At 41.1% G+C, this 27,571-nt stretch overlaps 2 protein-coding genes across 6 annotated transcripts in view; one reads left to right on the forward strand and one right to left on the reverse strand.

Moving 5' to 3' along the window:
* The window catches only part of NSMCE2 (NSE2 (MMS21) homolog, SMC5-SMC6 complex SUMO ligase), a 232,312-nt gene extending 216,842 nt beyond the window's left edge, over window positions 1-15,470 (reverse strand). For 3 of the 4 annotated variants that reach the window (XM_040261831.1, XM_040261830.1, XM_040261833.1), the window contains exons 1-2: window positions 15,344-15,458; window positions 8,276-8,452 (exon numbers count right to left, since the gene is read on the reverse strand). In XM_040261831.1, coding sequence (XP_040117765.1) covers window positions 8,276-8,438 — 163 coding nt within the window. In that variant the 5' untranslated portion in view covers window positions 8,439-8,452; window positions 15,344-15,458. Of the gene's footprint in view, window positions 1-8,275; window positions 8,453-15,343 lie in introns of all 4 variants that reach the window. The other variant, XM_040261832.1, reaches the window with a different exon arrangement.
* A 46-nt stretch (window positions 15,471-15,516) lies between these two features.
* The window catches only part of WASHC5 (WASH complex subunit 5), a 54,747-nt gene continuing 42,692 nt past the window's right edge, over window positions 15,517-27,571 (forward strand). For both annotated transcript variants that reach the window (XM_040261824.1, XM_040261826.1), the window contains exons 1-7: window positions 15,517-15,698; window positions 20,021-20,330; window positions 20,806-20,951; window positions 21,636-21,720; window positions 22,325-22,425; window positions 24,364-24,556; window positions 26,995-27,147. In XM_040261824.1, coding sequence (XP_040117758.1) covers window positions 20,145-20,330; window positions 20,806-20,951; window positions 21,636-21,720; window positions 22,325-22,425; window positions 24,364-24,556; window positions 26,995-27,147 — 864 coding nt within the window. In that variant the 5' untranslated portion in view covers window positions 15,517-15,698; window positions 20,021-20,144. The remainder of the gene's footprint in view (window positions 15,699-20,020; window positions 20,331-20,805; window positions 20,952-21,635; window positions 21,721-22,324; window positions 22,426-24,363; window positions 24,557-26,994; window positions 27,148-27,571) is intronic.

The raw sequence follows: 27,571 nt of genomic DNA on the forward strand, positions 1-27,571 counted from the left end.
CACATGGAATTCTCCAGGCCAGAATACTGGAGTGGAGAGATGAAAGTGAAACGATCCCTTTTCAAGAGGATCTTCCCAACCCAGAGATTGAACCAATATCTCCCGCCCTGGGGGTAGATTCTCTACCGGCTGAGGCACCAGGGAAGCCCAAGAACACTGGAGATGGTAACCTATTCCTTCTCCATCATATCTTCCCAACCCATGAATCAAATCGGGGTCTCCTGCATTTCAGGTGGATTCGTTACCAGATGAGCTACCAAGGAAACCAAGCCCAAGAAAGTGAAAGTGTTAGTCGCTCAGGCTCTTTGCAATCTCATGGACTGTAGCCAACCAGGCTCCTTAGTCCATGGAATTCTCCAAGCAAGAACACTGGAGTCAGTTGCAATTCCCTCCTCTAGGGGATCTTCCCAACCCAGGGACCAAACCCAGATCTCCTGTATTGCAGGCAGATTCTTTACCGCATGAGCCACCTTAAGAAAAAGCATTAATTGTTATCAGGATATCAGGTTATGGCCTCTTAAGGGGGCCCATCTGAAAAAGGGGAACACATGAAAAGCCAAGGTGGTAGAGCACTGGTGGTTTTTAAATAGGGTCACCAAAGAGCTTCTCAAGTGGCACAGTGGTGAAGAACCCAGCTGCCAGTGCAGGAGATGCAAGAGACACGGATTCCATCCCTGGGTTGGGAAGGTCCCTTGGAGAAGGGAATGGCAACCTGCTCCAGAATTACTGCCCGGAAAATTCCATGAACAGAGGAACCTGGCGTGCTACAGTCTGTGGGGTTACAAAGAGTCGGACATGACTGAGTGACGGAGAGCACACTGATGATAACACCCCCTAATAATACCAGACATTGCAAAGGTCCACTGTTTATATCTGCTCCTATGTAACTATGTGGAGAAGGCAATGACAGCCCACTCCAGTACTCTTGCCTGGAGAATCCCATGGATGGAGGAGCCAGGTGGGCTGCAGTCCATGGGGTCGCTAAGAGTCGGACACGACTGAGCGACTTCACTTTGACTTTTCACTCTCATGCATTGGAGAAGGAAATGGCAACCCACTCCAGTATTCTTGCCTGGAGAAGCCCAGGGACGGGGGAGCCTGGTGGGCTGCCGTCTATGGGGTCGCACAGAGTCGGACACGACTGAAGTGACTTAGCAGTAGCAGTATGCAACTATGTTATAAAGTATCAAAAGAAAAGCAGGTTTGATGAAGGCTTGCTGAAGTGTTTATTTTCTATGTAGGTCTTAGAGGAGAACTCCGTTACTTTAAGTAACTTAAAACAACTGGGATTCATTAAGAGAAGTTCCACAATGCATCTAGTTGTTTGCATTCCCTTAAATTCAACTTGATATTATGCTCTTCTTGGGGGGCGGACTAATTTTTAATAAGTATCTGTTTATTTATAATTTAAAAGCTATATGCTTGAAGTAAAAAAACTGGGTCAAGAGATATATGCCCAATATGACTACTGGTTGACAGAGTCACAGTTAAGTATATATACCATCCTTTACTCCATGGCTTAAATGACAAATCTATCACTTAAAAGAAAAAAATCAACTCTTTAAAGGCTAACCATACAAAACCAAGCCTCAAATATGACAGGTAACATCATAGACATTAATATCGATTGCATAAAATATAAAGGAACTGCAATAAGAGATAGAGAAAATATACCCCCAAAATGCCTCTGACATCACTAACAGCTGGTAAGAATTACTGCCATCCACTGAGGGTCATCAGAAAGAGAAAGTGGCACCAGAAAATCTGGTGCCAAGGGGCTGAAATCAGGCCAAATTGGTTTTAAATTCAAATCCCCTAACTGTCACTTAGTTGTGTGCCCTGTGGTAAGTTATTTCAACTCAGTGAGCCTCATTTCCCCATCTATAGAGTGAGGATAAGACTACCCCGTTCAGTGATTTTCACCACCTTGCCTATCTGCCTTCTCAGTCGTGTCCAACTCTTTACAACCCTATGGACTATAGCCCGCCAGACTCCTCTGTCTATGGGATTTCCCAGGCAAGAATACTAGAGAGAGTTGTTATTTCCTTCTCCAGGAGATCTTCCGGACCCAGGGATCGAACCAGCGTCTCCTGCATTGGCAGGCCAGGTCCTTTACCACTGCACCATGTGGGATTTTCACTGCATGCACCTTTATTTAATAGTATCGGCCCACAGTCAGCTCTCCTAGCTCGCTTTTTTTCACCCACTTCAACTCTTACATCAGGAGGTGAGGCATGTTCCCAGATCAAGACTAAACAATACAATAATGGTGGTGATATATTTAATAGTATCTCATATGTATCTCCAGGACACAAGTCAACAGTACATGGAATTTTATCAGCTGAGGAAAAGGCTTACATACAGGACAGACAGATAAATAAAGTGACTACACCAGTGATAAAAGTATGCTTCCCCCAGAGTTTGCTCAGATTAATATCCACTGAGTCAGTGATACTATCTAACCATCTCATTCTCTGCTGCACTCTTTTTCTTTTGCCTTCAATCTTTCCCAGCATCAGGATCTTTTTCAATGAGTTGGTTCTTTGCATCTGGTGACCAAAGTATTGGTGCTTCAGCTTCACCATCAGTCCTTCCAATGAATATTCAGAGTTTACTTCCTTTAGGATTGGCTGGTTTGATCTCCTTGCAGTCCAAGGGACTCTCAAGAGTCTTCTCCAGCACCACAGTTCAAAAGCATCAGTTCTTCAGTGCTCAGCCTTCTTTATGGTCCAACTCTCACATCTGTACATGAAAAATGCTACTGGAGAAACCATAGCATTTGACTCTACAGGCCTTTGTTGGGTATGTAATGAAGCCTCCATAAAAACCCAAAAGGGTGGGGTTCAGGGAGCTTCTGGGTTGCTAAACACACAGAGGTGCTGGGAGGGTGGCAGGTTTGGGGAGGGCACAGGAGGTCTGTGCCCTTTCCCACTCACCTTGCCCTAGGCATCTCTTCCACCTGGCTGTTCCTGAGATGTACCCTTTTATAATAAATCAGCAATCGAGGACGTAAACTGCTTTCCTGAGTTCTGTGAGCTGCTCCAGCTAATTCTATCAATAGAACCCAAAGGGCAGATTTACAGGACTGAGTCCATAGCTTGTGAGATCTGACATTAACTCCAGGTATAGTGTCAGAACCAACTGAACTGTAGGACACCCAGCTGGTGGCTGCAGAGATTTGGAGAACTGCTTAGAGTAGGGAAAACACCCAGACATTTGATAGCTAGAAGTGTCAGAAGCATTGTGAGTAGCAGAGCAGAAACACTGTAGTTTTCCCTACCCCTGGGAACTATGAAGACACAGGCAAAATGACTGAGCTCTTCTGGAGACCTGGATTTTTAATATTCTGTAGGCCACACCGTTATACTTTTAACACTACAGATACTGTAATTTTCAATAGTCTTCATTTATTTAAGTTATAATAATCTCTTGCTTTTATAACTGGCTCCAGTTACAAAAGTGATATAAAACATGCAAACACTGGCTTCTTATGGATACTGTTATTTTTATTGTCTTTTGGCCACCACCCCACTATTATTACTTTCTTCTAATTACTGCTTCTACTCAATAACATAATTATGGAATAAAGTATAAGAGTGAGGCCCAAAAGAAACCTTCCCCGTAACTAGAGTCCTGGCTGTAAGAAGCAGTTCCTTAGACAAAGAAATTTATTACAATATAATGAAAATCCAGATCTTCTTAAGAAAATAAGTCTTGAGAATGTGACATCAGTATGTGCTGGCTTCTCAAACCATTAAGTAATTCTGAAAATAAATTTAACATAAAGGATTTAAGTAAAATAATTATTCCTTTTTCACAAAATTAGATGATGAGTGAGAGGGTTATGGGTGGTCATAATTTTCTTTTTCTTTCTATTCATCAAATTTTTAGATTTAGGAATGCTTTATTTTAGGAGGAAAACTAGAATACTACCCCCAAAAGCATTCAAATTGAGAGGTATGCACTAAACTAAATGCTTAATGTTTGCAAAACTTCAGTTATTCTGATGGAAGAGCACAAACTTCCAAGACCACGAAATTTTTTAACTCTGACCGCTGTTCTTTACGGAGAAGGCAATGGCACCCCACTCCAGTACTGTTGCCTGGAGAATCCCATGGACAGAGGAGTCTGGTGGGCTGCTGTCCATGGGGTCGCTAGGAGTTGGACACAACTGAGCAGCTTCACTTTTACGCATTGGAGAAGGCAATGGCAACCCACTCCAGTGTTCTTGCCTGGAGAATCCCAGGGGTGGCGGAGCCTGGTGGGCGGCTGTCTATTGGGTCGCACAGAGTCAGACACGACTGAAGCGACTTAGCAGCAGCAGCAGCTGTTCTTTATTCATCATTAACTCTCAAGTAACTGTCACAAAGTGAAAACTCTGTTTCTTGCCTGGATGGAGTAAGGTGTGAAAAAGAAAGGGAATCAGGTTTAAAAAGGTGATGATTCTTAGCTGGAATACAAATTCTGGATACAAGAAAGAAAATTGATTATCATTCAGTCAATTCACCATATTACTTCTATCAGTCAAGATGCACTGGCTGCAAGGGGAGGAAACCTGTCCACCATCGTTTAACCAAAAAGGAACTGATTTTCCTGCCATTATGAGTCTAGAAATAGTCCAAGGTCAGCACAATGACCCCAAAAGAGCCCAGCTTCTTCCTTCCACAACCAGACTCAACTCTGCCTTTGTAAACAGACGCTAAAGCCCAGGAAACACATAAATGTCCAAGGAAAGTTGCTGAAAACACCACTTGCAGAAAAGGACAAAAGCTGATGGGCTGTTTCAGAAAAAGCCTTGCAACCTCACTTTGGAATTTCAAAGGGAGAAGGAAAAGAAGAGGAAACGGGAGAGGGAGAAGAAAGGAAAACCAGATACTGTCAGCCTCAACAAAATAACCAAAACTTTCTTAGCTAAATATCACTAAATGTTACTTCAGTATTATCCAACTGCTGCAAATGCCACTTGAAGGACAAAATCAATTTTCAATAAAGTGTAATGGTTAAGGGCAGAAACCCTGCAGTCAAATCCCTTATACTCAAATCTCAACTCCCACTGCTGAGCAACTGTGTGACCTTAGGAAGGTACTCAGCTTCACTAAGCCTCAGTGGCTCACAGCGGGGCTAAGAATAGTCCTTACTTTGCAGGATCACAGGTCGGACCAAGTGAGACAGCACCGGTAGAAACAGCACAGCGCCTGCACACGTCTGATACGTGTACCAAACCCAGCTCTGGCCTTTGGAGCAGGATGGCCATCACCATCACCACTGTACCCTGGCATAGTTCAACAGACATCCAGTCCCCGCCTGACCTCAATAACGGAGGTCTTTCTGCTCTGCTTCTTTCAGCAAGGCACAGAAACAAAGCAGTATAGAGCAGTGAAATCCGAAAGCTCTCCACCAGAATTTTCTCATCTACTGAACCCTTGGGCAATTTAAATATGCATCTTTTTACTCTTTTCTTCCAAATGTTCCTCACATATTCAGCAAGAATCAGATATTTTGCAGATAAAAAATTATAAGTTCAAAATTCAAAGAAAATTACCTATCTTTGAACAAGTTACAGAACTAAGGCTGTAACTGGGACTAAAGCCCATATCAGGATAATTTTAAGTTCTTCATTTAAGTGGCAATTTTGGCTCTGTCTCTTAAAAGTCTTTCATCTACTGTTGGAGACTGAGTTAGCATCAAATTTACTTAAATGTCGGGTGTTTTTCTACTCTCTGGGTCCTTGGACAGTACCTCAGTCTGGTGCCAAGCGAAGACTGCTCTCCTAACAAGCGTCTGCTCAATTACTCCAGTGGGGGGTCATTCTAGGCCTCCTCTCTGTATGCAGTTTCTCCTGTCACCTAAATCCTGCTCACAGGCACTCCAGTTCAGGTTCATAACCAGCTGTTCTCAGGGTGTGGTCCCCAAGACCCTTCCACAAGGTCCACAGGATCAGAACTCTTTTCATAATAACTGTCAGATCTGCAATGGAGTAGCTGCAGCAGAGACCACATGGCCCAGAGTTTAAGATATTTGTCATCTGACCCCTGATGGGAAAACTCTGCCAATCTCTGCTTTAGAGCATGAATCTTTCAAAAAGTGATGCTTATGTTTCCTCTTAAATGACACAGAAGATGTTGCATTTTGCATCAAAATATACATCTTATTAAAAACAAAACAAAACAAAAATGAAGTTTATATTAAAAACACTCAGAAATCTTCAAACCAAATCCTGAAAAAAAACTGATACAACCCTCCAGGAGGTTATGTAACAGCTCTTCTCTCATGGTTTAAGATTTTATTATGAGTTTCCCCAGGACTACCTACCAAAGCCAAATCTCCATCAGCATCAAAAAGAGACTACAAATCAGGCTGGACAGGGGTAAGACCTTTAGAGAATACCCACTACAGATGGGTGACTTCTGCTGTCTTCTGTGAATGAATATCTAGTATGGATCTCACCTTCCTACCATGAGTGACCGTAAGGCTGGGCAAAACATAAGAAACAACTGCTTTCAGGCACTGAGACACCAGGCAAAGCAGAATTGGGATTCCTGTGAAATCAAGTGAGGTAAGTCCTCTAATTGCTCTCCTCCCTGCAGAAAGGAGGAAGAATCTAAGTGGAGTACAGCAGTCTAGAAGGACCAAAGAGACAGGGACTGGAGTTCAAGTTGCTGAGCATTAGGGGTTTTGCAAGACAGGGCACAGTGAGGGAGGTATGCAGAGTAAGCCCTTCAGGAATCTATACAGAGATTCCTCCTAAAAGATAAATCGACCCTAAGTGAAGCTACACTGTGTGCGTGCTCAGTCGCTAAGTCATGTCCAACTCTGAGAATCCAAGAACTCTAGCCTGCCAGGCTCCTCTGTCCATGGGATTTCCCTGGCAAGAATACAGTAGCAGTTTGCCATTTCCTTCTCTTGAGGATCTTCCCCACCTAAGGATTGAACCTGTGTCTCCTGCATTGTAGGCAGATTCTTTACCACTGAGCCACCCAAGAAGAGAAAACTAAACTAGACCTGTCCTAATGAAGTTTAACAAGTCTGGAATGGATCAACCTAATCCACAAATTACTTAGCTGCCAACCAAAACAAAGGTCAATACCCTTCAAAGGAAGATAACAAAATTCAGAAACTCCACAACATAATGTACTCAAGCAGCAATGGACAGGGCTGACAGAATCAGCAGACAAGGATATTAAAACAGACAAAGATATTATAAATACATTTCATGTGCTCAAGAATACAAAAGAAAACTTGAGCATAATGAAGAGAAAAATAAGATTCCATTTAATTCTTTTTTATGTCTTCTAAAGCTCAAAAAAGTCTCTGAAATTAAAAGTCCCCCGGATAGACTTAGCCTATTAGACCCTTGAAAAGACAGGACTAATGAACTTGAAGACACAGCAAAAGAAACTATTCATACTGAAGCCAAGGAGAAAAAAAAGACTTGAAAAAAATCACCCAAGCCTCAGTGACTTATGGGACAGTACCAAGCAGTCTAACAATACATGCAATTGGAGCCCCAGAAGGAGAAGGGAGAGAAATAGAAAAATAGAAAATTTTTTCCAAATTTGATCAAAACCGTAAGTCTACAAATCCATAAAGCTCAAAGAACATCAGAGAGAATAAACAAAGTAAATCACATCAAGGCATATCACAATCAAATTGCTGAAAAACAGTGATAGTAAAATGAAAGAAGAAACATTATGTTGCTTCCCTGCTTCTGTATGTGACAGATACAAAATAAAAATAAATCTAAACCAAACAAAGCAAATAATATCTTCCTAGATCTTCTCATCAAAAAACTGTGGTCAAGTTCAGGAAAACTGAACTTTTCTCATTTTATTGTAGAGGCCTTCCTTTACTAGTACCCCTAGCATCAGCTTAGGCTGTCTACTGAGTAATTAAGCATGAACAAAATATAGTTAAATTACTGAAAAATAACTATCACAATGCTATATACTATACAGTTCACAAATATCACATACTTTTGATTATATGTTCCTTGAGATCAGAAACCTTCATGTTTCAGCACATAAATTTCTAGTGCAGTTTCTAGTGGTTTGAACATAAGGGTTTGAACACATACAAATGAGTCAATCTCATCTCATCCTCAGTACATTACTACGCGGTGTACATAGAAGATGAGAAAACAAGATGCCCAGAGGGTTAAATGAGTGTCCCAAGCTCACCCAAAAGGTGAGTGGTATCTCACATCCCTAGAGCAATGCCACCGCACAGGGTTACCTCAAAACAGACACAAAAGAAAGAAGTTTTAATTATTACTTACTCTGAGTTTCCACGAGATCCAAAGCCACACTAGAAGCTGTGTCCATTCCGGAGCTGATACAGGATTGGAAGTTTTTCAAGGAGGAGAGTGCAGATTCTACACCACTGAAGGAAATAAAACCAGTTGAACCTGAACCTGAACTTGAAGTGGAACGCCCCGGCATCTTGAAATTATTACCTAGGTTTTCAAACACAGTGAAATGAGATTTATGAATAAGAATAATAACTGCATAGAAAAACAGAACCACTAGAAATATCCATATGACTGTATCTAGTATCTCTACAAATGCTACACTATTCTATATCCCTTGAAAGGATATCAAAGCATTGTGCCATTATCTGGGCCACCAAACACAATATCTGCCCTTTAATATACAGGGAAGGTAGGTGTTCTCATTTTTTAAAGGAAGGATAATACCCTCTTCCAAAAGATTCCCTGATTCTCTAAAGAATTCAACAAGAGCTCAGTTCCCAAAATCCTAAAACAAAAATGGGTCAGAAAGAGTAAACTGCTCATATGATCCATTTTTCCAAAAAAAGAAAATAGTAGCAATAAAATAGTTTAATAAGGGAGAATTTTCAAAACCTGCAGTTTTTAACTTATCTGACATATAAGTACTGATTTTAAGGCAGTGAATTAGAAGCCACCTCCAGGCCCTGGCATAAAAACCAAACTCTCTCTCTACAACATCCAATTTTACAGCTTGAAACAGACAAGCAATGACCTTAGAAGTCACATACTGAAGATGCAGAATCACCAAAAGGAAGGAGCCTAGGTTCCCACATCACTGCTTGGAGGAAAACTGCCCACCAGTCACGTTCCATGCATGAAAGAAATCGAAAAGAACTTCAGTTTTCCAAAGCCATTTAGATTTGGGGGTACACCTATTATTATAACACCAACTGTTGTTCAAAAAACACAACCCTGCAAGGACCAAATGATATGGTTCAAGTATTCAGTTATCTGGGGGGTCAATCTTGATTCTAGTGTAAGGCTAAATTGTCCAGAACAGCACTATCTAAAAAAACTTCTTTCCTCCATGACAAAAATGTTCTTCCTATAGTCTGCATTGTCCAATATGGAAGCCACCATGCATGTGGGATTATTATTTAGCAGTGATTACTGATGGTCACAATAGCATCAGTAGCCTGACAGAAGAACTGAGTTTTAAATTTTATTTCATTATAACCAATTTAAATTTAAATAGCCATACTGTAAGTCAACTACACTTAAAAAAAAATAGTAACATATCCACATTGAAACAGATTTCAGTTCAGTTCAGTTACTCAGTTGTGTCTGACTCTTTGCGACCCCATGAATTGCAGCACGCCAGGCCTCCCTGTCCATCACCAACTCCTGGAGTTCACTCAGACTCACGTCCATCAAGTCGGTGATGCCATCCAGCCATCTCATACTCTGTCGTCCCCTTCTCCTCCTGCCCCCAATCCCTCCCAGTATCAGAGTCTTTTCCAATGAGTCAACTCTTCTCATGAGGTGGCCAAAGTATTGGAGTTTCAGCTTCAGCATTAGTCCTTCCAATGAACACCTAGGACTGATCTCCTTTAGAATGGACTGGTTGGATCTCTTTGCAGTCCAAGGGACTCTCAAGAGTCTTCTCCAACACCACAGTTCAAAAGCATCAATTCTTCAGCACTCAGCTTTCTTCACAGTCCAACTCTCACATCCATACATGACTACTGGAAAAACCATGGCCTTGAGTAGACGGACCTTTGTTGGCAAAGTAATGTCTCTGCTTTTTAATATGCTATCTAGGTTGGTCATACGGAGAAGGCGATGGCACCTCACTCCAGTACTCTTGCCTGGAAAATTCCATGGACGGAGGAGCCTGGTAGGCTGCAGTCCACGGGGTCGCTAAGAGTCGGACACAACTGAGCGACTTCCCTTTCACTTTTCACTTTCATGCATTGGAGAAGGAAATGGCAACCCACTCCAGTGTTCTTGCCTGGAGAATCCCAGGGACGGGGGAGCCTGGTGGGCTGCTGTCTATGGGGTCGCACAGAGTCGGACATGACTGAATTGACTTAGCAGGCAGGCAGGTTGGTCATAACTTTCCTTCCAAGGAGTAAGCATCTTTTAATTTCATGGCTGCAATCACCATCTGCAGTGATTTTGGAGCCCAAAAAAATAAAGTCTGACACTGTTTCCACTCTTTCCCCACCTATTTCCCATGAAGTGATGGGACCAGATGCCATGATCTTCGTTTTCTGAATGTTGAGCTTTAAGCCAACTTTTTCACTCTCCACTTTCACTTTCATCAAGAGGCTTTTTAGCTCCTCTTCACTTTCTGCCATAAGGGTGGTGTCATCTGCATATCTGAGGTGACTGATATTTCTCCCAGCAATCTTGATTCCAGCTTGTGCTTCTTCCAGCCCAGCGTTTCTCATGATGTACTCTGCATATAAGTTAAATAAGCAGGGTGACAGTATACAGCCTTGATGTACTCCTTTTCCTATTTGGAACCAGTCTGTTGTTCCATGTCCAGTTCTAACTGTTGCTTTCTGACCTGCATTTAGGTTTCTCAAGAGGCAGGTCAAGTGGTCTGGTATTCCCATCTCTCTCAGAATTCTCCACAGTTTATTGTGATCCACACAGTCAAAGGCTTTGGCATAGTCAATAAAGCAGAAATAGATGTTTTTCTGGAACTCTCTTGCCTTTTCCATGATCCAGCGGATGTTGGCAATTTGATCTCTGGTTCCTCTGCCTTTTCTAAAACCAACTTGAACATCTGGAAGTTCACACTTCATGTATTGCTGAAGCCTGGCTTGGAGAATTTTGAGCATTACTTTACTAACATGTGAGATGAGTGCAAGTGTGTGGTAGTTTGAGCATTCTCTGGCATTGCCTTTCTTCTAAACAGATTTAGATGTCTTTTTACATCAATATCAAAACTTAAAAAAAAATCATTATTCTTGGTACATAGTCACATTCTTTAATCAGTTTATTAGCCATATCTGTCTTTAATACTATGACATGGGTGTTTTTGAAGATGTATTATCTCAATGTGCTCTTATTATTTTAATTTTTCTTCCTGAAATTCTGTTCAAAACTGCATATCGTGCTTATGAATGTGAAGCTGTTGACACCTTCAAATGAGTCTTTTCTGAAGACTATTTTTTTAAAAAACTGTAAAATACTACAAGTAACCTGCTGTGAAGCTCAGAAGTAATACTTCTAGATGGAAAATATTTTCTATTCTAATCTCATTTTTCCAATAGATACGTGTAAATATTTCATCACTAATATTTTTACCTATTTCTGCCTCTATTCAGAGGATCTCTGTTCAACAAATATCTTTTATAAAACCAAACTTATCAAGTAAGTTACCTATTATTATTTTTGTCAATGCTCTGCTATGTAGAAACAATGCAAAAAATATATATTAAATAACCACATGTGTCTAGTGGCTACTGCATTGGACAGCACTGTTCTAGAAATATAATTATCAAAGTATAATATATATATATATATATATATATAGTATCACACACATACATACACACTAGGGGTTAGGCTAGTCAGAGTATGAATAGGACGTACCTTCCTAGAATATTAATTTTACTTAAAGAAAACATGAAACACATTTATATTGAAACATAGTTACGTTATAGAGTAAAACGTGGGGGCAATACTAGTAGGCGTTAACTACTAAAAAATCCAGTAGGGGTTCAACATGTAGCCTCTGGTGCCAGACTATGTGAGTTCAAAGCCTGATTTTGCCTTTAAAGTAGCTGAATAACTTGTGACAAATTATTTAACCTGTCAATGCCTGCCTTTCCCTTTCTGCAACATGAGGATGATCCAGTGCCAGTATCAAGGGTTACTGGGAGGACTAAATGAGTTCACTTGTTTAACAAAACACTCAGAATAATGCCTGGCAAATCATCTTTTAAAATGAGAACAAATATCACCACTGACTTAATCATCACTGTGAGCAGCAATACAGAACAGTGCATAAGTGAAATGGACCCTGGACACCAATGCCTGGAAATTCCACCTGTCCACACCACTCAAAACTGCATCACTCTGAACAGCTTAACTTCTCTATCTTCGGTTCCCACCTTCCCCGCCACTCCATGTAAAAAGGAGATAAGCCATGATTGTAAGGATAAATTAAATTTTACAGTTTTCTCAAACTTGTTTGATCTTAAGAATCAGTTGAAATGCTTTCTAAAAATACAGATTAATGGATACTATCTCAGACCTACTGAATCAGTCTCTAGTGGACATTCTGAGGAAATGATATTTTTTTTTGAAGCACTCCAAATAATTCAGGTATGGTGAACACTGAGATAATTATGCCCTCCAAAATTCATGTTTACCCTAACTTCCCAAGTGATGACATATGGAGATGGAACCTTTGGGAGATGATTAGGTTTAAGTGAGGGGAGAGGTCTCATGATGGGATTGGCATCATTAGAAGAGGAAGAGATACAGGGCTCACTCTCTCTGACCTTCATGTAAAGATACAGGAAGGTGGCCATCTGCAAATAAGGAGGACAGCCCTCACCAGTACTCAACTACACCAGCAACTTTTAGTCTTCAAAACTGTGAGAAATAAATTTCTGTTGCTTAAACCACCAGTCTATGATAATTTTTAACAGGAGCCTGAAGTAAGACACAATGTATATAAGGATTAAGGGCTTTCCTGATAGCTCAGTTGGTGAAGAATCCGCAATGCAGGGTTCGATTCCTGGAATATCTGCTGGAGAAGGGATAGGCTACCCACTCCAGTATTCTTGGGCTTCCCTTGTGGTTCTGCTGGTAAAGAATCCGCCTGCAATGCAGGAACCCCAGGTTCGATTGCTGGGTTGGGAAGATCCCCTGAAGAAGGGAAAAGCTACCCACTCCAATATTCTGGCCTGGAGAATTCCATGGGCTGTATAGTCCATGGGGTCGCAAAGAGTTGGACACGACTAAGCGACTTTCACTTTCACTTCTTCATCTCCATATAAGGATTAATATAATCCAGGACAAATGGAAAGCCATCCTTTTTATATGAATGCAGAATTCACATTACTCCAATGAAACTTTACACTTGCAGACAGGTGAAGAAAACATCTGTCTGTAATTTTGAACTACCGAGAGGAACGATTCAGATCCAAAAGCAAAGAGAAATGGCTTTTCCCTACCTCTGACAGAGGAGCCTGGCAGGCAATAGTTCATAGGGTCACAGAGTTGGACACAACTGAAGTGACTTAGCATGCAAGTACAGCTAAGTACATAAGTCACAGGGCAGCCTGCCACAACAAAGAATTATTTGGTCCCAAATGTCAGTGCAGTAGTTGAGAAACCTTGGTTCAAACTAACCACTTCGTGAAGCCTTCCTCGGGGAACAGTGATTATTTTGTTCTCTATACCTATGGTCTCAAACAAAGCTTAAAACAGGGTCACCCACTTCCTGAGTTTTTCCCCTAGCATACTATGTTGCCTTCCTTAACAGGCCTTATCTTCATCAGTTGGTGCTGCTGTAACAAAATACCACAGACACAGTAACATATAAACAACAGAAACATTTCTACAGTTCTGGTGGTTATGAAGTCCAAGGTCAAGGCACCAGCACCGTCACATTCTGCTGAAGGCCCTCTTCCTGTGGTTCATGGCCAAGGCCTTCTAGTTCTGTGTCTTTACATGGTAGAAGGGGTAAGGGACCTCCCCAGAGCCTCTTTTATAAAGGTATCAAGCCTACTTGGAGGGCTCCATCCTCATGATCTAAGCACTTTCCAAAGGCTCTAGCGCCTAATTACCATCATCTTGGCTTTGGGAATTCAACATATGAACTGGGGGTGCGGTGGGAGAGAATATAAACATTCAGACCACAACAGGTCTTTAAGATTCTCTGTAGATGAGGTGGCCAATAATTAGCTACTGTAAAAATAAAAATATTCCTCTCATCTTTGGGTACAGCAAGTGGTAAACACACAAATAACCTAGATACTGTGCTGACCACCTTTAAATCCATAGGGCCCTATACAAGTTCAGCCACCAGAGCTGTACCTTTTTTTTCAATATGCAAGTTTACATCTTGCATATTGTTGAAGCGTTCTCTTATCCATACAAGCAATTGCTTGTTTTCTTCTTCATGCTACTACTATCCCCCTCCCCCAACCACACACACATATTCTACTTTAAAGTGAAAGTAAAGTCGCTCAGTCATGTCTTGACTCTTTGCCACCCCATGGACTATAGCCTACCAGGCTCCTCTGCACATGGGATTTTCCAGACAATAGTACTGGAGTGGGTTGCCATTTCCTTCTCCAAGGGATCTTCCCAACCCAGGGATCGAACCCGGGTCTACTTGCTCACATGTCTGCCACTCTTTCACCTTGCCAGCAACTTAAACTAGAATTCTGACATATTCCACACTACATAGTTACATAAATTCCCCTCACACAAAATAGGCAACCAATAACAATTTGGAAGAGTTACATCAATAACAAACCATTTCTATGTCCCCTATAGCATGCCATGAACTGGTATCCCTAAGCTTTGCTCTCATTATAGTTAATCCTCACAACCATTTACAGGCGAGAAGAGAAAAGGAAACGGACGCCCAGAAAGTTTATTTCAATTATGTGCCCAAGGCCCTGCTTTGAAAGCCAGCTCAAACCAGATTTATTCAGATCAAGAATTTGGGACCTCACACTATTATATATAAACAGACAGACAATAGAGTCCTACTCTAGAGTCCCTAAGGCACAGGGAACTATATTCAATATCTTAATAATCTATAATGGAAAAGAACCTGAAATATATATATACACATATATATCTGAATCACCTTGCTGTACACCTGAAACTAACACACTGTAAGTGAACAATATTTCAATAAAAAATAATTCATGATCCACACATTTAGAGCCAAAGGATGGAGAGATGGCGTCTTGGAGAGTGAGGTCAACGGCCCCAGCCTCCCTGCTGTGACCATGAAAAGAACCACGACCATAACCTAGGTCCACAGATCGCAGCTCCGGGCACCAGCGGAGCGCCCGAGAAGGAGGCGACACCCCTCGTCACCCTCCCCATCGCTATCCCTCGCTCCTGCCTTACCTTGCTTCCGGATGTAGCTCTAGTCCGGCTGCGCCCAGATTCCCCGCGCCGGGACCCCAACTCCTTCCTTCACTCCCTTCCCCGGTCGCAAAAACGGCGAGCGCGGGCTCGTACGTCATCAGTAGTCGCCGGCGAGCGGTCACATGATGCCCCGCCGCCGCTCCCCGCCCCTCTGTCATGTGACAGCCGAGGGCCCAGGGGCGGAAGCCGGGGTCTGGCCGGCTCAGGATAAGGGAAGGGCTGGGGGTAAAAGAGGAAGGACCCTTACGGAGACAGAGGGGTGGGGGTCCGGCGTGCAGACTCCGCGCACGACCGCGGGCCCTGCGCGTGCGCCCTGGCGCGGCCCAGGTGACAGGTGAGTTGGGGCAGTGTGCGCGCGCCGCCTCCTCCACGTCCCCCGCCCCGGGGCTGGGCCGCGCTGGCCCTGGCGCGGGGCTGGGGGAATTTTGCGGCGTGGGGTGGGGTCTGGATGGGGGAGCCTGGCCTAAGAGGACTGGGGGTTTTCCTGGAACCGCGGCTGCAGTTCAGACTCCGCATCTCCACTCAGGTGGAAACAGTTTTCCACGCTGCTTTGGCGGTTTAGGAAGTGATGATGCTCAGCTGCTTGGTCCACATCTGATCCTTCCAGGTTTCCGGGAGTAAAGCTTTGTGGACGTCGTGATTCCTCCATTTACTCTCGAGAAACCTGAGTGGTTGGTGGAAGCTTTTACAGTCTGGCGGACCTCGGTTTGAATTCTAGTTTTGCCGTGGGCTGAGTTTGGGCAAGTCATTGTCGCTCTCTGCACCTTAATTGCCTCACCTGTGACGCGCCAAAGTCTTTTGCGTTAAAAAAAAAAAAAAAAAAAATTCTGAGTGTCCTGATTTGTCTGCGGTAGTAAAGTAGTGAAGTGAAAGTCGCTCACTCGTGTCCGACTCTTTGCGAGCCCATGGACTATACAGCCCATGGAATTCTCCAGGCCAGAATACTGGAGTGGGTAGCCTTTCGGTTCTCCAGGAGGTCTTCGCAACCCAGGGATCGAACCCAGGTCTCCCGCATTGCAGGCGGATTCTTTACCATCTGACCCACAAAGGAAACCCAAGAATACCGGAGTGGGTACAGTTAGAAAAACAGAAAACACAGAGCCGGTAAGGGAACTGGGTCTCCGGATAGATTCCAAGTGCGTGGAGCTTCCTCCAACCTAGATGGTTGCCGGGAGGAGGGAGATTCTTCACTGCCTTGGTCCGCTACAAGGAACACTTTCCGGGTTTTTTTTTTTTTATTCTGTTTCAAGATCCATGAATCAAATTAGTGATTAGGCTCATTTTAGAACTTTCCTGTAAGAGATGCCCCCGTGGCTATTATCTTGATCAACAACCGCTACAGTTTATTCCTGATAATGGATGGGTGGGGACTAGTGCTCCATTCTTTATGTAACTGAGGTTTTTATGAAAGGATTAAACTAGATCAGTCTTTTGTCTTCTGTGTAGGATAAAGAATGATTCTTCCCAGGGCACTTTAATTTTCATAATTCAGTTCTGTACTCCTTGGGCAGTTGGTATAATGCTACCATGCTTCATTCTTGAAAGCATGTTGTCTTTTGTCTAGAATTACTTTGCAAACTAAAAATCACAGTTCCATATCAGTTCTTTAAAATGAACTTACAGCCACTTTTCTGAGTGCCTTGTAAAAAGAAACTTAGGAAATTGAGTGGAATTTCTGGTTTCATTTCATGGCAAATAATAAGACAACCTACATTGAGATAAGTGGTCATTATGAATTGTCTTCATTCCTAGCACCAGGAGAACCTCTAAAAGGAAGATTTAATATATTATAGTTTCTTCTACCATGCTTATTCACACCTCCTTCTAGAGTGATTTTTTTTTTTTAAGTCTCAACTAAATCTTAGCATCTGTAAAGCCACCTACCTCTGAGATCACTGCAACATGATTAGGCATATTTAATGATGCTTCTTAAATTCTGTTCTTTAGGACCAGTTTTTCAGCCAACAATGGGGCTGTTTACCAAAGACTGTTGTCATTTAGTCGCAAAGTCAAATCTGACTCTTTGAGGCCCCATGGACTGTAGCCTGCCCAGCTCCTCTGTCCATGGGATTTCCCAGGCAAGAATACTGAAGTGGGTTGCCATTTCCTTCTCCAGGGGATCTTTCCAACTCAGGGATTGAACCCACGTCTCCTATCTTGGCAGATGGGTTCTTTACCACTGAAGTTGCCTACAGTGTGACTCATTGGGTAAAAAGGATTTAAATAAGACACAGGCACACCAAAGTTTTGACTTATGTCATTATCCCAGGCCTAAGCCTCCTTGTCCACATGCATGCATGTGCCCAGTGTGTCTGTTTGTTGGGAAAGAAGGTAGGTCCTGTTGCTTTGCTTTAAGCTGTTTTGGCCACACTGTCCTGTCTTGGTATTCAAATGGTAGCAATTAGACCTGTTCATCGTAGGCTTCCCCGCTTCTGAATTGAGTCTAGAATTTCATCCTGCTGAAACCTGGGTTCGTTTGGTGTTTTTCAGAGGACTTCAAGTGACTTTTGTTCCCATTTTCCTTTATTTTCTCCTTCTCTCATTTTCCAAGCCAGACCATTTCAGTAGGAGAAGTGGAATGAAATAATCTGAAATTCAGCCTACTAGGGATCAGTGTGACTCAACAAGCAAGCTTCACGGAGAAAACTGAAGGGACTTGTTAATAATTTATGCCTTAATGTATATTATAGACAACCCTTGCGCGAGAGAGTTCTGGATAACTATAGTGGTTCCTCGGTAATCCCAGCTATAGGCCCCAGCTCCACCTCCCCTATCTCTGCTTCTGTCCCCAGCTCACTCCCCACCAGCCACATCAACTACTTGTTCTTCCTTGCACATTCCTACCCTGGGGCCTTACTTGTGCTTCCTTGTAACTCCTTCCTGGAATGCCCTTCTCATAGATCATCATCTAAAATTACCTTCAAAAAAAAATAATAAAATAAAATAAAATAACCTTCAAACCTAGTGGCTTTAAAACAGTATAAACATTTTTTTTCTTTTTTTAAAAATTTGTATTGGTGTATAATTGATTTACAATGTTATATTAGTTTCAGGTGTACAGCAAAATGAATCTGTTATACAAATACATATATCCACTCTTTTTTCTATTCATTTCCCATATAAGCCATTACAGAGTTTAAAAAAAAAAAAAGCATTTATTGTCTAATTAATGTTTGTGGTCAGGAGTCAGCTGTGTGACTTAGCTGGTGCCTTTGGCTCAGGGGCTCTTGGGAAGTTGCAGTCAAGCTGTGAACACAAACTGAGATCCGGGGCGGAGGGTCGGGGAGTGGGGGGATCCATTTCCCAGCTTACTCAAGTGGTGAGTGGCAGACTTCTCCATCATCCTATGGGCTCCATCCACAGGGCTCTCTTGCACCCTGACAGCTTGCTTCTCCCAGGACACATAAGCTGGAAAGGATTCTTAAGCCAGAAGTCACAGTCTTTTTTGCAGTCTGATCTCAGAAATGGCATCTTTCCCATCCTCCATATTCTCTTCTTTAGAAGGGAATCAGTAAAATCATTCTAAGGGAAAGAGGCCTACACAGGGCATGAACAGGGAGGACCATCTTAGAGACCTCAGATACCCTTACAGCTTGCTCCCTCACTTGCTTCTGATCTCTGCTCAAATATCATCTTGTCAAAGACACTTTTACGAACTGTGTAACATCACACACACTCCATCCCTTTACCATGCTTTTCTTTACCTGTTGTCACAGCCTGATACATAATTTACTTATTTATCTCTTTCCCACTCCAGTAGTATGTAGGCTTTATGAGAGCAGGAACTTAGTTATGTTCACTACAATAGCCGCAGGTCCTAAAACAGTGTTTCGCACATAGAAGGCACTGGATAAATATTTGTTGAACAAGTGAATCTATATTATTAAGAATGCTTTCATCTACAAATAGTACAAAACCCAGTTAACAGTAGGTAAACCATAAAAGCGGTCCATTTAACAAGGATTACAAGGTGAGGTCATGCCACAGTTGAATCAAGGAATCAGTAACATCAATAAAAATTTAGATTATTTTCTTCCACAGCACTTGGTCTACTTTCTCATTCTTGGTTTGTCCATTGAGTACAGAGTTACTGCAGTTTCACTCTCAATTTTGTTGGGCATAAAACTTAACTTTCATAAGTTTTGAAGATATCATTTCAAGATACATTGCTAATCAGAACCTCTCCACCGCTTAAAGTGAAATATTTGTCCTTCCTTTAGAATCACCCTATCACAATTCTCAGGCATGTATTAGTCTCAATAGTGGGACTTCCCAAAGTTGACGTATGAAAAAAAGCATTTTTAAAGATTGTTCCCTCAGCTAATTCTAGGAAATTTTAGGACATGGTTACCTTTTCCCTTGGATGCACACATGCCCTATGACACCTTCTCCCAAGCTCTGGGATCAGCCGCATCACATCCTTTCTCATGGAGAGAAGTGAATAAAGTGTTGAGAAAGAGACCAAGAGCAATACTTTAGCAAAGCCCCTCCACAAGGAGGACACGCAGAGTGGGAATAAATGCTCTCCCTCCATATCAGAAGTCACTAGGAATCATAGTTTTTTCAGTGAATTTGGAAGAAGAATATTGTGTATGTGTTCCACCTCCTTCCTTCAGAGGACTGGAGATTTTTCATACTTTTTTTTTTTGGTTGCAGGTCCTTTAATGGAGTGGCCAATGTATCAACAGACCTGGTTTCATCTGATGACTTATAGACCCCAGCTCTGAAGCCAGTCACACATTCTCCGTGGCCAGGCCCAGAGTAGCTGATTTTCCTCAAGATGGTAGACTTTTTGGCTGAGAATAACCTGTGTGGCCAAGCAATCCTAAGGATTGTTTCCTGTGGCAATGCCATCATTGCTGAACTTTTGAGGCTCTCTGAGTTTATTCCTGCTGTATTCAGGTTAAAAGACCGAGCTGATCAACAGAAATATGGAGATATCATATTTGATTTCAGCTATTTTAAGGTAATCTTCCTTGAAGCTTTTCTTACCAATCTTTTTTACAAAAGCGTGCTTTCTCTGGAAACAAGGAGACTCTGAGATGTTAAGTAATTATGGAGAAAGAGTTAAAAAGAAAAGCTTTTCAACAAAATTTAACATCAGCTAATTTGAAAAGTAATATAAATGTACTGTGCAGAAGCCCTAATATAACACAATATAATCAAATTTTTAAAAGATAACTTTGGTATGATGTATTTCACATTGAAGTCCACCACACTTAAAAGCATGCAAATTGTGGGTTCAGTTCAAGATCATCTCCTTCAAGGGGATTTTATATCTAGGCTTCTGTTATCTTATTTACTTTCTATTCCTCTGTTTTCAATTTTTGATATCCCTTTAGAGGCATAAATAAGAACACATTTTTCACAGATACTTTAGAAATTGTTACCCGCAATTGTATTGTTTTTTGACTCTTTCTTTGATGTGTTTTTCTTCTTAGGGTCCAGAATTATGTGAAAGCAAACTGGAATCTAAGCCAGAGCTACAGGATTTAGATGAAGAATTTCGGGAAAACAACATAGAAATTGTGACCAGATTTTATTTAGCATTTCAAAGTGTGCATAAATATATTGTAGACTTAAACAGGTATTGACTAATTTAGTAATAGCTAATTTTGATAGTAAATAGTGGAGAGGGAGAAGGGACATACTAGAACATGTATGTCTTCCTGAGTTACTAAGAAATTTACTAACTTACACCCTAGGTAATTTTCTTTTCCTTCCTGTGGCACTAGTCATCCTAAGTATGGTAGAGTTTCATTATCATTTCCTGCTCTTGTGTAGCATTATAATCATCTTGCTTTACACCAAGTCTTTGGCTTTCAGTATTGATCCTAATTTAGTTTATTGAATATGAGAAGTGGGGAAGAAAAAAAATAACTTAATTTTTGTAGCATTGGTAGCCATAACCTTCCTTCGTATCTGTGACCATACAATATTGTCTTCCTTCTGGCCCTTCAGCATTCATTACTCATTAGCTTTTAAACTAACTACTCCATGTTCTTATGCCATTATTTCCAAGATTTCTGTAATTCATAAATCAGGACTAAGGAGTGTTCCTTTTACTTGGAGTGGCCATAAATAACCTGTGGCCCTAATCATGAGTTCCTGCTCACAAACCTATTCTTAAAGCACGTGAATGGAAACAAATGATTTGAAGGCCAGAATACCTGGTATATTGCCTAATCTTTTAAACATCTTTACTGTCCTTCTTCAGTGATATTAACCTTTCATTTTCAATGGATAACTTGCTCTGGGGTTTCTTTTCTAGGTATCTAGATGATCTCAATGAAGGTGTTTATATTCAGCAAACCTTAGAAACAGTGCTTCTCAATGAAGATGGCAAACAACTTCTAGTAAGTAGTAGTGACCATTTAAAATAAAAAATTCAGGAATGTCAAGTTTACTTTTTTCCCTGTAAGTCACAAATACATACAGTGTATCCTTCATTAAAGAGAAGCTAAGTAAACTGATAACTGTCATCTAACTGGTAGGTCTTTGTCTGAACTTAGAACATAGTAGACTCTGAACAGAATTACAAGTAAATGAAGATTATGTGGACGAGGTATACTTCCTCAGTGTAACAGTCCTATCTTCTTTATCTTTTGCATCCTAGACATCTAACCTGGTACCTAGTACATGGTCATCACTTAGGAAATGTTTGTAAAATAAATGATCTAGAGGTACTCATAATCTTGGGATTCTATTTTGGTATCCCAAGCAAAATATGAAAAATAGACCAGCTGAAAGATAGTCATTGTAGATTAAACTTTACATAAATGTTTTAAAGCCCATTCTGTACAGAAGATGAGACCCTTTGTGGGGAGGATCCTGCATTCTCCTTGCAATATAAAGCTTTTAGGAGAAATGAAAGCAAAGGGCTCCTTTTACCCATCATCAGCTGTACTGCATAAGCTTGTATACTCCTGTGAACATGGCTCCTCTCTTTTTCTTTTATAGTGTGAAGCGCTGTACTTATACGGAGTTATGCTTCTGGTCATCGACCAAAAGATTGAAGGAGAAACTAGAGAGAGAATGCTGGTCTCTTACTATCGATACAGGTATCCCTGAGCTAAGACCACGCCCTCCAAAAGTACTGCTCTTGGTAAAGTGCGGGGTAGATTTCCTATCCTCCTTTTATTATGAACAACAGCAATATCATCTGGAATGCAGAGGATAAGATTCTTATCACTGCTGAACATAATACATAATGTGGAAATATAACCATCTATTTTATATCATCATAATAGATTATACATTGTATAATCTATGTATTATGTCTGGAATAACTTACTATAGATTTTTAGAGATATATGGATTATCATGTCTATGATGGTACCTCAGTTTTTTAAAAGCGGAATCTGAATTTCTGTTACCTTAAAGATAAAATTTGGGAAGTCTAATGAATTTTTTTAAGTTTTCAAACATTAGTCCTTGGCAGATGTAAGGATACAAATGAGCCTTCTGTTGTCATTTTCAGATTGATACATTTTGAAAAATTATCATTCAGGGCCATGTTGAAAGTCAATTCTCACTCATAAATACTGTATTGGGTTGGCCAAAAAGTTCATTTGGGTTTTTCAGTGAGATGTGAAAGGGCTTAAAAACAGGACCTACCTTAACTAATTGTGATTTCAGTCCATAACACACGTTTTTCAGTTTGTTGAAATAATGAGTCAAAATCTGGACACCAGGTCAATGTCAGAAATAGTTAAGATTCAGGAAAGAAATAGCCAAGAAGCAGGACTCATTTAAGAACTTGGGCTACAGAAGCGTGGGCTAGAATAAACATTTTCAAACTTACAAATCAGGACAGAATAAACAGGGCAGACAGTCAAATCCTCAGCAGAGAGGGATTGTCTGGGCGGTGGTGTATTTGCAGCTACACTTGGTACTCTGCCTGCTCAGCTCGCCTGTTCCCTTTCAGCTCTATCAGGGCGTGAGGCTGCGTAATTGATTCACTTCAGTTTGACCATGAGCTCCTTTACTATCCATATTTTTATAAATGAGCTTCAAATGGTCTTGCCTCTGTTTCTGAAAGTACCTGAAAAAACAAAAACAGTAACATAAGGAAGAAAAAAGAGGTCTGATCATCAAGCCCAGCTTTGACAATCCAGCTTTGTCCCTTTGGGCAAAACAGCTAATTGATTAGAATGTGAGGATCCATTGTTGAAGAGACACCAGAGAATTTCAAGTCAGAGCTGCAGTAAAGGAGATTCTCACATCAGATAGGAGGTCATCTTCAAGTCTAAGATTGAGTCTCTTTGGAGATTTACTGCTTCAAACCACCAGAAAAATCACAGATGTTTTGATTAAGTCTCTGTAGAAGGTATACCTTGCCAAGAAAAACCAGTTGGTATATCCCACTTGAAATTGACTTTATTATTTTAAATTATTTTTAAATATATGAAATGTTGGTGTAGGTTCACATTCTTTATCCACAGTTCAGAAATCCTAAGAGCTCCAACAGAAATAAATGCATATACACGCATGCACACAGACTAACTACTTTGGCAGCAAGACCTAAACCTAATCCGAAATTTGGAGTCAGATCCTGATCGCACATAGATGAGGCTGTGGACTGCCTTTATTTCATTTGTGTGAATGTTCATAGATTTTATTGTAGAAACATTAATGTGTCTTGATCATGGAATGCCATCTGCCACCCTGCTGAAGTATTATATATGATGTATGTATCATGTTACTTCCTTATATTTGAGAAATGCTGTCTTCCAAAACAAATCCTGCCCTAAGGATTTTGGGAAAGGGGTCGTGGATCTTTACATAAAACTGTGCATACCTACAAGAACCCATCTTAAAAGTTTGCTATCTTACAGGCTTTTTGAAAATATAGTTTTGAATCTTAAGGATATAAATTGATCCACTCATATCTAAAACTGTATAATCAATTTATACTGAAATTCTGCTTTGCTGGACTTCTTATTTGTAATATATGCGATTTGTTTGGCCCTTTATTTCCCATTGTGAACATGGCTCAGTGCTGCCCGATCTTCTGCTGATTCGAATATGGATGATATTTGTAAGCTGCTTCGAAGTACAGGTTATTCCAGCCAACCAGGGGCCAAAAGACCACCCAACTATCCTGAGAGTTACTTCCAGAGGGTGCCTATCAATGAGACCTTCATCAGCATGGTCATTGGTCGGCTGAGATCTGATGATATTTACAACCAGGTGGGGATTTAATCTATTATTAAACCTATCTTTATAGTTTAAAAATCTTTATAGATTTTACCTTCCTCCTCAATTATTTCTTTCCTTCTTGCTCAGAAGAGTAAAAATAGCAAGAAACCTTTTAAAACCTCTGCGCTGTGCTTTGGAATTGTACAGAAAAGAGGGATATTAATTTTGGATTAAGAGATTAATATCTCTTGAAATAGAGATTTCAAGAAGAAAATGAGATCTGAACTAAATTTGGAGAGAAGATGCATTGTTTTAGGCATCAGTTCAGAAATGATTGCCGAGTGTGCACTTTATGGCTGTCGTGCGCTCAGTAATGGGGATCCACTGCTGATGAAGGCAGGCTCTGGTCCCTACTCATAATGAGCTTGTTGCTGAGGAAAGAAGGCAGACAAAGGAATTAGAATAAAGCAAGATGGGTATTATCTTAGGGGAAGCACAGAGTGCCACGAAGCATGTTAACAGGCAGCAAGATTGTAGCAGATGACTAAGGAGTGTTTGGGCCACCCAGGTAAAGGAAGGGGCATTAGCAGGGTTGAAAAGTCTCACTTTCCTCTCCAGTGTGTGTGTTATTCATCCTAAAAGGAACCACAGAAAGTTACCATTTGACTTCTTTTTCCTGAAGAATACACAATTTTCTACATTATCTGTTTCTTTTTTTACTAGAGAGAGTGAAGAGTTGGACCTGTAATGACTGGATATCATCTGTTACAGAGCATACCTGTTCTATACAGTTCTTAGGTAGACTGCTAGTTTTTTGTATGAATATGTTAAGTGTACATAAAGAGTTTTTAGTTTGTTTTTTTTAAGACAGCTCAAATCAGGAGCTACCTGCAGATGCCAGGTCTCCATAATATTTGATGCCATCTATTGAGAATTCAGTATGAGCCAGAATCCTAGGAAGTTTTTTCCATAAACGATTTTCTCTGTTTTTCATAATAATCTTGCAAAAGAGCATTATCCTTATGTTGCTGTGGAGAACAATAAGGCTTAGAGAGCTTAAATAATTTTCACAAGGTCACATAAGTAGGTAGCAGAACCATAATTTGAATTCAGGCCTGTATGACTTCAAAGCCCATGCTGTTTCTTCAACTGTCTCTCATTAACCCTTCTGTTAACCCTTCTGCCTCCTGGGTGGTCCATTTTGTCGATGTCTCAAGGCAGTGTATTTCGATTTTCTCCCTGCCCTGTGACCTTTATTAACACAGGGATTGAGCTGTGGTTGTGCTGTGAATCCACCCCTCTCCCTGCCCTGCGCCTCCCCTGTGCCTGGCTGATTGGACCAGGGCAGGTCACTTGACCCAAGATAGATCAGATTCTCTGTCTCCAGGTAATATGGAATTGGGCCTGAAAAACGATTTTGGGCCGTGGATTTACCCACAGCATGCAAAACTTGGCATTTGGGGCCACCTCAGTCTGCCATCTCATGGACCACATTCTGAAGAAACAGTTGAGCATCACATTCCAGGGAGAAATAATGAAGGCTTTCTGGTTCACAGCTCCAGGCCCTTCTTGAAACCTAACCACGTTCCATGGGACATTGCTGTATCTATCCTTAATAATTGCCTCCCTTTCTGCTCCCGGTCCTCAAGGTGATGTGTACTGTGTGCAGCCAAAGATTCCTAATACTTGAGGCAGTGGAGCTCTGGGACTCAGCAGCATTTCAAAGGCAGGGAGGAGAACACCCAGCAAAGTAGCCTGAGAGAGAATTTCAGTCCTCAGGAAATTTAAGTGAGAGTGCTAAAAAGAAGTCATTGAAATGGATGACTGTGAGGTTATGTGTGACCTGAGGAAATTCCATTGAGGTGATAGGTGGTGGTGGTGTTCAGTCACTAAGTCATGTCCGACTCTTTGTGACCCCATGGACTAGCTCACCAGGTTCCTCTGTCCTCTGCTGTCTCCCACATTCGCTCACATTCATGTCCATTGAGTCAGTGATGGCATCTAACCATCTCATCCTCTGCTGCCCCCTTCTTTCATCTTCAGTCTTCCCAGCATCAGGGTCTTTAACCCCACTGAAGTCATGGTGGAGGTCAAATGCCAATGAACTGAAGAATAAACAGGAAGTAAAAGATAGCACCAGTGAGTGTGGAATCGGTCAGTTCTATAAGAGCTTTTCTGTGATGGAAGAGACACAAAATTGGACAGTAAGAGATATAGGATTTTTTTTTTTTTTAAGGGAAAAGAGTTAGAATTGCAACAAAGTCAGGTGACTGTCAAGAGACCATCAAGAGACCTTTGTGTGGCTAGAGATGGGAAGAAGGTCCTGGTGACTGGTGCCATAATCTGAGAATTGCTTCCAGTGCCCAGGATCCTCAAAGAGATGGACTTTTGAGAGGTTCATGTGTCTTAGAACTGGTCATTTACTTGGCATGTGTAAATTCAGCTGTCACTAACATCTACCTCCCCTGGGTCTGGTCTCTGCCTTGCAGGTCTCAGCGTACCCATTGCCAGAACATCGCAGCACAGCTCTGGCGAATCAGGCTGCCATGCTGTATGTGATTCTCTACTTTGAACCTTCCATTCTTCACACCCATCAAGCAAAAATGAGAGAGATAGTGGACAAATACTTTCCAGATAATTGGGCAAGTATTGCTATTAGTCTTTTATTCTCTATAATAAACTTGTTGGAGAACTGATTTTCTTCCATCCTTTTGCCTATAAACCTAATGTTGAAATAATGAGACATAAACTCCCTTAAGTAAAATTAGTTTAAGTATGCTGAGAATATTACAAATCATAGCATGAAGGAATGAATCAGTAAAATTTCCTGAAGCACCTATTTGTGTTTTTTTTCTTAAATGAATACTCTCAAAGTAGAATAACTATGTGTTAAAATGGATCTTGCTTTAGCTACTGAGAGTGCAACTAAGTTATATAAGCATTTGTCTTACAAATCTAAACCGGCAGAGTGTATCTAATGTCATTTTGTGAATAGGGATTGTGCTTTTATAAGTTTTATCTGTAAGCTAATGTGGGCCCTTAAGGTTTACGTTACTGTAGGGATGA

This window comes from Oryx dammah, unplaced genomic scaffold (assembly GCF_014754425.2).
Source record: "Oryx dammah isolate SB20612 unplaced genomic scaffold, SCBI_Odam_1.1 HiC_scaffold_19, whole genome shotgun sequence".
Lineage (NCBI taxonomy): Eukaryota > Metazoa > Chordata > Mammalia > Artiodactyla > Bovidae > Oryx > Oryx dammah.